General features: G+C 31.4%; 1 protein-coding gene across 1 annotated transcript in view; it reads left to right on the top strand.

Moving 5' to 3' along the window:
- The first annotated feature begins 6,548 nt into the window (after positions 1–6,548).
- LOC149063221 (polycystin family receptor for egg jelly-like) overlaps positions 6,549–11,064 on the top strand; it is a 222,862-nt gene continuing 218,346 nt past the window's right edge. Inside the window, exon 1 of the mRNA XM_089215574.1 lies at positions 6,549–6,846. Coding sequence (XP_089071700.1) covers positions 6,549–6,846 — 298 coding nt within the window. The remainder of the gene's footprint in view (positions 6,847–11,064) is intronic.

Genomic DNA, 11,064 nt, shown 5'->3' with positions numbered 1-11,064 from the left:
CACAAAATAGTTTATTTTTTTATTGTTAATTTATCTATTTTTTTGTATAATTTTAAAACATTTTTAAATTGTCTATATTTTAATGTAAATTAGTACTTAGTAGTTAGTAGTTACCTTATTTTGTTCAAAGAAAACACGTGCAAGTGACAATAATATGTAAAAATCTATTATCTGCATCAGAAGTTTTATCTTTATTTACTTGTATTTTATATTTTGTATATTTATGACCGATGTAAATAAAATGTCCTGTTATGTTTTACAGATTATTTTACAATAATTCATAAAAAATTAAAATAGATATACCTACGGTTTGTTAAACATTTTTTTTATTCCAGCAACATCGATTTATGGTGACCTTGTATTAAATTTTTAATATTTTTTACTTAGAAAAGCATTAGTTGACATAAATAAAAAAAAAATTAAAAAAAAATAATACATTGTTATAATTTATTAAACAGAATAATAATATGGGTCGATCAAAAATGCTCAAATAAACAATTTAATTATTATTAGCTTATATCGGAAACGTGCACGACAATGCGACGGGTTATGGACAAGGGCAATACAATCAATACATAAATCATGATAGCTACCAGCTGGTGACGATAAAAACCTGTTATCCCCGTTCCGAACTCGATCATAGTTATGGTGACTGGAATGAAATACGAATTTATTAATGTTCTTGGCTCTTATCGCCATCTACCGAGAGTTTTATTGTACGCCGCCGAAAAACCGCTCAGTGAGCTATCTATAATATGTATAATCAATGGAACAACGTACGGTACGAGACAAAAGTCACGGCGGCCGTGCTAATAATATTTGCGCAGCCGATCCGGCGGCGTGCGATAGCGGCGGTTATCTATATATTATATAATTCACACGGGATACAATTAAAAACATACAAAAAAAAAACAATAATTATAACGGTAATAATTATGTGTGTGTGTGTGTGACCAGCTGTCCTCCGCGACCGGTAATATTTATAATTTTATTGTTATTCAGCGTTAACATTGATGATTATTGATTATTTTAGTATGATAAAGAAAAAAAAATATTCATATTACCAAAAACTGAATAAATTGTAGAAAATTAACGGAAACACTTTTATAAATATTTGAACCATCAAAATTTTTCTAAAAATCGGGTTTATAAATTGGCTATTTTGAATTTTTCAAATACATTTTTTATCAAATTTTAAATTTTTTATTTTCAGAATTAAAAAAGTAAAAAAATTTTTTTATATAAAACATGTAGCGCAAGCGTCTAAAAAAAAAATACAAAAAAAAATAAAAATTGAAAATATTGAATACCAAAAAAGTTATTCCATATGTCAGTACTGTTTGTTACACCCTGTATACTATATTTTTTATACATATTGTGTTGCTGTGATTTTTATCATATATTAATTGTACTATTATTTAATTTGTGTATTATACAGCAACTCATTTTTGTCAGCAATCGTGTTACCATTTATTTTTTATTTTAGTTTAATTAATTATATACATACCCACCCATATACACACCTTAAACATTACCACACCACATAGCTCACTAGTATTTGCGCGGTGAACCCAACCACTTCTAGTTGAGCTATAACACACATACACACAATTACACAGGTTGGTCGGTGTATGGCATTGGTACAGCGCACGAAGCATTTTAGCGACCGGGCACATGGCCTAAAATTGTTGTCGTTCCCGGTGCAAACAATTGGTCTTTGGCGGTTTTTTCACAACACGCACGTAGCTGACCTCCTTTGCTGACTGGCTTACTGTGTTGGTCACATTGAGCGCTGCAGCTGGGCGTTGTTCTAAGGCTGTCCTTAACTCTTTATTTTGCCTACGAAGGTCTTCTATCTCAGCCGTTTTTTCGCTAATACTTTTGCTGAACGTTTCGAGAATACTTTTGAGCTGGTCTTGCGTGACCTGGAATTTTCCACTCAGTCTGCTATTCTCCATGAATACGTCAGTGTATATGTCTCTTAAAGCTTTAACCCTTTCAATTATGCCTTCAGCTGCGCTGACCGTAAACTTTTTCGCCCTTTCAGAGGTGGCCGTCTGCTCAAGCCAACCACAGTAGATATTTGTCGCTTTTGCGAGATCATTTTTAGGAGGTGTAGCCTTCTTGGTTTTGGCGCTAGCAACCGGGCTCGAGGGTCCACGTTTGTGGCCACTCGTGGTAGCTTGACCTGATGTCTCTACATCCATAGCACCACAGTTCTTTTCACTACTGTCAGCGTCAGAGTCAGAGACACCGCGGCCTCCTCTTAGCCATAGCACATCCGTTATCATATTTCTCCTATCTCTCAGCCAGTTTCCGTGCGGTTTCGCATTACCAAATGCATGATGATTACGACCTTCGGGACGAGCACTACTCCCGACTGCCGGTTCCTGGGGTCCGATCCTCCCTGTAGGAGGCACCCAAGACGGTTTATTCGTTTCATTTGTATTTATCATGTTAGTGGTGTTGTAGGGGGGATGCCCCTGATAGCCCTGAACCCTCTGGCTGACGTCGGGCTAGTACGTCGGTTGCATTGTTACCTGCCTACGGATTAGGGGTCCGGGTACGGCCTACCCGGACGGGGGTTAGTGTGACAAGCCTCTTAGCGACCGGAACCGAAAGACCGGCCGGGCGGGGTCACCACTGCAAGGTGGGCTGTCGTCGACCCCGTCCATCCATTACAGTAACCCACTTGTAACCTACTGTACAGCAGGGTGACACCCACAACTTACCCGCCTTTTTACATAATATGTTGTCAAAACTCAAACTTTTAATGCTTATAAAAAAAAATTGTGATTATGTATTTCTTTTATTTTGCAACTGCTATTGTAAAAATATTGTAAAATATTACAAAAATATTGTAACCCTTTCAGTACTAGACCAGAATTTAATTTTAGTGTTATTTCCTACTAAACCACACATTTGTGTATACAAATCGTTATCGTTTTAAATCCTTATATTATTTTATATTTTTGTATTTACTGAAAACTAACATGCACAAATGTGTGGTTTAGTTTTGTAAATCGATATAATTGAAACTAAATAAAATAGAGATTTCAGACCTATACAACACGATTGTGTAGGTAACAAACTATATTTGGAAAAAAAAAGTAATAACATCGAAATAAACCGATAATATTCTATTTATAATGAATTTTAATGGATTTCTTTGGAACTACATATTTGTCGATAAGCCCAGACGTTTAATTATTTATCAATATTTTATTTTTAAACATGTTTCTGGTTTAGAATTGAGCAAAGAATATAGTAGATACTATGGTAATCGTGTATTTATATTCTATTATAAATAATCACGAATATGTTTAACTCACACGTATGTGTACGTTGGTTTTATAGTATTTATTTTAGTTCGTTCACAACGCTGATCGTGTGTAGTACTGTACGTATTTCTGTTATAGTATTTTTTCGTGTATTAGTAACATTTTTATTTTAAATTATTAACGTTTATTTTATTATTAATTATGAGACCGAAAACTATAACTGAGGGTGATATTTTATCATTTTTGTCTGATGAGTCGGAAATTGACGGATTTAGTGACGATTCCGATGCTGACAAAACGTGGCAACCTCCAGTTATTAACAAAAATACTGCAGATGATGAAGACGACTAAGAAGAAGAAGATAATGGGTTTGAACAGGTTAGTGATCATGATTTTATTGAAGATACCTCGAAAACACTACCTACTTTACCACTACATAATCAACCACAAACTCCGATTATTATTGTAACACATACTGGTTGGGCTAAAAGTTAAAAGTTAAAAGTTAAAAGTTGCCCTACACTTTATCGACTTATCTATTGTTAATGCGTGGATGGAGTATAGACAAGATGCTTTAAATATGGGAATTCAAAAAAAAAATATAAAATACTTGATGGAATTTAAAATGGAAATAGCACGTGATTGGTTAGCAGCTTCTATCAAAAACAAAAGTCCCCTTGCATTCGACTCTTCATCATCTGGTGAAGATAACCTTGAACCAACTGAACAACAACTTAAAGTTCAAAATTATAGAACTCCTTTTCCACCTGAACATAAAGCGAAGGACAAATATAAACACTGGCCGATTGTTGATGATTTGAAGACTGCGAGAAATTGCAGAAATAAAAAATGTAAAAGTCGTACTCGGGTAAGATGTAGTAAATCTAATATTTATTTGTGTTTAACTACAAAGAACACTTGTTTAAAGATTTTCACGTATAAAAGAATACTATATTATTTACTGTAATTATTTTTTTTTGTATTCATGTTATTTTTAAAGTTTGATAAAAAAGTGTATTAAAAAGTTCAATATTTTATTTTATTAAAATTGTTATTTGTTGATGTGTTACATAAAAAATGGATTTATTATTATTATTTTTATTACACTAATACAGTACGTACCTACACAAATGTGTGGGTTGTTTTTTAGCCAAACCGATGATCATTTTTTTTTTAAATATTTTTCCTATTCATTTCAATACCTAATGAGTCCATTTTGAAACATACAGACAATTTGATGAAAAAAAATAGTTCAGGATTTAAAGAGGGTAAAAATTTACCTACACAAAAGTGTAGATTAGTTGACAATGGATATAAAATTGAAATAATATTCAGTATGTAGTAACACAATTATTCACCTACACAAAAATGTAGGTCAGTGCTGAAAGGTAATATTTTAAAATATTTTTAACCTTGTATTAAATTTTCAAATCTTAGAATTAAAAAGAAAATCTTTTATGAATTTATATCTAAGAGAATTTGAACATTGCCGTAATATTTACGTACTTAGTCAAAATTTGAAGTTTAAATGCTTATAAAAAAAATCGTGCATATGTATTTTTAATATTTTTTAACTGCTATTGTTACAATATGTTAGAAGCCTTGTATTAAATTTTCAAGCTTTTCTACCGAACACATAAATTTTTATCGATTTTTATAGAAAAAAAAAACTAAAAAAGTTGAAAAATTAAAATGTCAGTAAACAGCTCAAAACAAATTTAAATATTTTGAAAATTTTATGAAATATATAAAATGCTTATATAAACATTCATTTAAAATTTCAAGTATCTGCGGCCATTTGTTTTAGAGTTACACCAAAATAAAGAAATCGCTAAAAGTGAAAATCCAATGTTGTAAAAATTTAAATTTCAAATGCTCATAAAAATTTAATTTGAATTTCCGGTGGACTTTTTATTTGTGATAAAGATTGAAAAACTTGTAAGGAATCTTGTATTATATTTTCAAATCTTAGATTTAAAAAGACATTTTTTATCAATTTCTAGCTTAAAATAATTTGTGAATTTTCGTGATTTTTCGTGCTTTTTACGTATTTTGTCAAAATTCAAACTTTGAATGCTTATAAAAAAGAATTGTGACTGAATTTCTTTTGTTTTTCAACTGCTATTGTAACAATATGTTAAGAGCCTTGTATTAAATTGTCAAGCTTTTCTGCCCAACAAATAAATTTTTAGCAATATTGATTTTAAAAAAACTAATAATGATCGGGAATTTGAAATGCCTATGAATAGTTCAACTTAAGTCGAAAATTTTTGAAAATTGCATGGTGGATAGAATATACTTTTATAAACATTCGGTGAAAATTGCATGTATCTATGGTAATTTGTTTTAAAATTACATCAAAAACCAAAATCGATTTTATCGAAAAATGAGTGTCCGTAAAATTTCCCATTTTTCCCTTAATTTTTAGTTTGTTTTTCTCGATCATTTAGAAAAGTATTAAGAATTTTTCACTTTTGACCCCCCAAAGTACCAACTAGATTCACTTTTTGATCGAACGAGGTACTAAAGTCAAAAATCGAAGTACTTTTACTGCTCAAAACGTGATGACACACAAAAAAAAAAAACACATCATGGTAAAATCAATACATTCATCGCTCCGCTCAGAATCTAAAATGTGATTACTAACCAATACAAACCGGCTACAAACGTTTGGTGCAAAAAAAATTAAAAATTCGAAATTGGGGGGGGGGGGCTGGAGAAATGTACCTTATAATAGGTATAAAATATAATAATTGATATTTCGCCGGAACACGTGCACCAAATGTTAATTAGCCGATGCCTATTATTATTTAATAGTTTATTTTATAAACAAATAATATTGCGTATGTACTTACTAATACTATACTATTTACACATAAAAATGTATTTTTGTCAATTTTAACCCTTTAAAGTTTAAATTTTGAAAAATTCTTTCTCAGTGCTCGGTGAAATTGTAATATTAATCTAATCTCAAAATTTAAATTCGATAAATCTTTTAGGTTCGGCTCTACGTTAATTATGAATCTGGACACTTTTGTTTATATATATATATATATATTATATATGTATATATAATTAATTAATTGAGTATATAACATACTGTATAGCGGCTCATTGCTGAAACATATGATTATGGTAATGTGGTCATGGCGACGTCAATAATAATTAAACATTCAGTTATTGATATAAATAAATCGTTACTGTACACTAAATCAACGTAGAAATAAAGTAAATGGCCGTTTTAAACAAAAAGGAATAATAATAATTATGTTGATTTTTACTCTTACTTTTATCGGTTTTATATATTATTTGCACGGTTCAAATATGTGCCAATCTTCATGTAATGATGGTGGATGTGCATACATCGACAAATATGGTGTTGATAGAGGATGTGACTGCACAATTTCCAAGGAACTTCAAACCGGAAACCAATGTGAATCATATGTGGATGCGTGTGAAAAAATATCGCCATGTAAAAATAACGGAAAGTGTGTCACATCGATGGGGAATTGGTATTGCGAATGCTCTAATAATTATTATGGAATAAACTGCAATTATTACAACAGTGCGTATATATTATATGATAAATTTAGCTATTTCTTTATTTATATTTATAAGTAAAAATAGGTAGCCAAGTAGACATAGTATGACGAAAAAATAAATAAATATTAAATACCATAGCCATGCCATGTTTAATACCAATGAGTTCAGAGAGACCATCTTGTTTGTATATTACGTATTATGACATGTAATGACTTGGTTTATTGAAGCTATAAATAGAGCGCACGTCGTTTTATATATATATCAAATATCAAAATAATATCAATAACCATAATAATTATATTTTCAATGCGCAGTTGACACCTCTACCACAGAGTCGGGTTAGAAACCAATACCGCCATGGAGCAAACAATTTTCGCCACTTTTTCCCTCCGCCCTACTCATAACCAGAAAATTATTTTTATTAACTAAGGGATATCGCTACAGTCATAATTTAAGTGGCAATATTCAGGCAATGTCTAATCTTGACATATTCGCCCGGGATCTATGTGTTAGTTGTAAATAGTTATTAGTGTGAGTGAAATTAAATGCGAGGATTGCTTACTTCCACACCAATACGACATCAGTACTAGGTAGTCGTAATCGTTGTCACGCATCGAATGGTTAATAAAAATTTATTTTAGGGTTCATTACTTTATAATATTATAGTTAATCACAATAATGTTAATTATGAGATGTTTTGTTGTAAGGTCATACATAAGTACAGTAGCAATTTAAAAAAATTATAATTCTCAAATACTTAAATATATCTAATATGAGTTATATGGTCTGTACCTCTGCACTCTACATGTAAAATTTACTTCCTTTATTTACTCTTATCAAATAAAAATACTTTTATAATACCAAATATAAATAATGCATTTATCATTTAAATTTATTTATATAAAAATCAGGAGATTATTAGTTTTTTTTTAACAGATTATATAGATAGTAGTAGGTATATTCCCCTCCCTGGTCGGGTCGCTAGCTATCCTCATCGCTTCCCGGTTTTGGTCAAGGGCAACCTCCGGTGCATATAGCCACAGGTAGGCTGGGTGGGCGCCAAGGAGAATACTCACTCGGCAGCTTTCCCCTAGACCAAGCGTCGGTCTTGCAACCACATAGTAGCTCTTGCTACGGCCACTCCGAAACCAAACCACTGACGATTAATTTAGGAACAGTGATTGGTAGACGATATTGCAGAGGCATATTTTTACTTTTGAGCTTGAATGATGTTATTTGGATTTCTGATAGGTTTTCCAGGGTGTCTTGGGTCTACAATTTCAGGCAATAAGCAATCGAAGAAAAAATTAGTTAATTTTGGCAACATATTATATTGTTGCCAAAAAAATGCTTCATACATATTTTTTTTTAGTTATGAATCCTTTTTTGGTCCATACGCAAAATATGGAATATTTTATTTTTATAGCATATAATTGCCCTTGCACTGGAAAATAATAGTTATACTTTTTTTTTTATAATCACCAAAAGTGCCATAAATTTTTATGTTAAAATGACTTTCGGGGATTATTTCAGCTGCGAAAAATGGGCATTTAATTTCCACGATTCAAAATAAATTTTTTATTACGATTGGGTGCTACACCAAGAAAAAATCTACACGGTTTAATTTTTTCCCCTAAATATTTTTCTAATTCCCTTAAAGCTACTTGGTCATTTTCACGACTATATTCTAATAAAATTGAGGGTGGATTGTGTTGTGTACAATAGACTTTTTGCTACATTTTCGCAACCAGTATTAAGCCAACGATAAATATTTTACTGAAGTTGGATACAGTTAAAGGTTTTCTCCTCGTTTAAAACCTTATTATGTTTTAATGCTGGTCAATTGTTTGACGTTCAATTTCTTCACATTTTTCACTAGGTTTTTCATTTCATTTTAAACTTCTTCTTTTTGTTTAGAAAATTCTTCCTCGTTCATATCTAGGTTACTGGCTTTAGTCCTGTATGAAATATCCGTATTATCATTTTTAAATTATTGTTTCCAAAATTGTTTAGTTTTGAATCTTGATTAGTTTTGTCTTTCTTGTTTTTCTTATCGTAAAATTTCAAGAAATTAAAAGTTAAATTTTATACAATGCTTTAGGTAACGAATATATTGGGCGTTTTATGTTTTTACTTACGGTAGCTAACATATATCTTGTATAATATGATTTTTAAAGCATAATTAACTTGTTTACCTCCTATAAATTTAGTAATTTTTAAATTAAATGACTCAACTATATTCAATGTTTCATAAAATTCATAATCTTGGGATATTATTAATAATAAATTATGTATAATAAGGTGATAGGTTATATTCATTCTGGGGCACTCGGATCTTTTTTTACAGTCTAAAAACACCTTAAATTTAGCTTATTTTAACATAAAAAATACAATACTTTTTTGTATACAATTTTTATGAATTTACATCAATATTTTATGTTTTTTTAAAATAAATTTTTGATTAAACGAAATTACATAAAGTTTCCATTGACAAATTTAAATAATAAATAAATTGCAAACAAACACATCCAAATATTTTTTGTTTTTACTACATAGACAATATTTATTATTTTTGTACATTATTATAGGTACCTGAAAATGTATACCTAATTTACAGCACACCCTTATCTATTCCGTTTATAGGATAGTGGTATTATTTCATAAATTAACCCGTCGTTGGTACACATGTGAGCGCGCCGCTCACACAGATAACATTTCGAGCGTTATTCGTACAAATATTATTGAATTAACCTGATACTATAAATACCTTCAAATAACATGTCTATAAATATTTATAAAAATAAATAATTACGCTATTTGTCATTGCCTATCAGTTATCGTTAGACAAAGTCAACAGTACCGATTAAGTGAGCGTCGCGCTAACACTGTACTAACCGTGCAATATTTTTAACACCGCCGCCGTAGTCGATTACGTTCACGTGTTTTTATTATTTTTTAATTTATCATGGCCAATAAAGTTATTTCATGGTTAGAAGAGACCGAAGAAGTTTTTTTAGATGACTCAGACGATACCGACGCTGATCCTAGTTATGGAGATCCCGTCGAATTACGTGAAAATGAGTCTGATAGTGACATTTCTGAACCTACGCATAGAACAAATACTTCACAATCTTCTCGTTCAAGAAGTCGTAGTCCTAAAGCACAGAATTCTTACTACTTAGGGAAAGATAAACAAACAAAATGGTATAAGGACGCTCCTCCTAGAAATGTACGTACTCGACAACGTAACATCGTTTTACGTTTACCAGGCGTAAAACAAATAGGTCGTGATGCAAATTCTATTTTGGAGTGCTGGAACTTATTTTTTTCTAATTCCATTATTGACGATATAGTAAAATACACTAACATATATCTCGATAAAATTCGTTCAAAATATACACAACAACATATGGTACGCGAAACATCAAAATCCGAAATAAACGCGCTTTTTGGACTGTTATATTTGGCCGGTGTTCTACGTAGTAATCATCTCAACCTTGATGATTTATGGTCAAACGATGGCTTATCCCCCGAGTATTTTCGAGCAGTTATGCCAAAAGCACGATTTTATATTCTTCTAAGAGCAATGAGGTTTGACGATATAGGTACACGGGCCCAAAGAAAACAATTTGATAAGCTTGCGGCCATTCGTTCAGTATTTGAAGACTTTGTTCTACGCTGCGAAAACTGTTATACAGTGGGGGCAAATGTAACTATAGATGAAATGCTTGAAGGTTTTCGAGGCCGTTGTAGTTTCCGACAGTACATCCCAAGTAAGCCTAACAAATATGGTATAAAAATCCAGGCATTAGTCGACTCTCGCACCTTTTATACGTCGAAAATGGAAGTGTACGTTGGGACTCAGCCCGATGGGCCTTATAAATGTGAAAATAACCCTGCAAGTGTCGTGAAAAGATTAATCGCCCCAATAACGAAAACAGGTCGTAATATCACCATGGATAACTGGTATAACTCTATACCTCTAGCAATTGATCTACTAAAAAATCACAATACAACTGTAGTTGGTACACTTCGTAAAAACAAACGTGAAATTCCCCTTTGTTTTTTAGAAACTAAAAAAAGGCAATTGAATTCTACGATGTTTGGTTATGACAAAGACATATTGCTTACATCATATGTACCAAAAAAAATAAAAATGTATTGCTTATTTCCACTATGCACGAACAAGGTATCATTGATCCGGAGTCTGAAGAAAGAAAACCAGAGGTGATTACGTATT

This window comes from Diuraphis noxia, unplaced genomic scaffold, assembly GCF_037042655.1.
Source record: "Diuraphis noxia isolate RWA-SAM2 unplaced genomic scaffold, SU_Dnox_SAM2 contig0001, whole genome shotgun sequence".
NCBI classification, from domain to species: Eukaryota; Metazoa; Arthropoda; class Insecta; order Hemiptera; family Aphididae; genus Diuraphis; species Diuraphis noxia.
The sequence above is the reverse complement of the archived record's forward strand: the minus strand, read 5'-3'. Positions and strand labels throughout refer to the sequence as shown.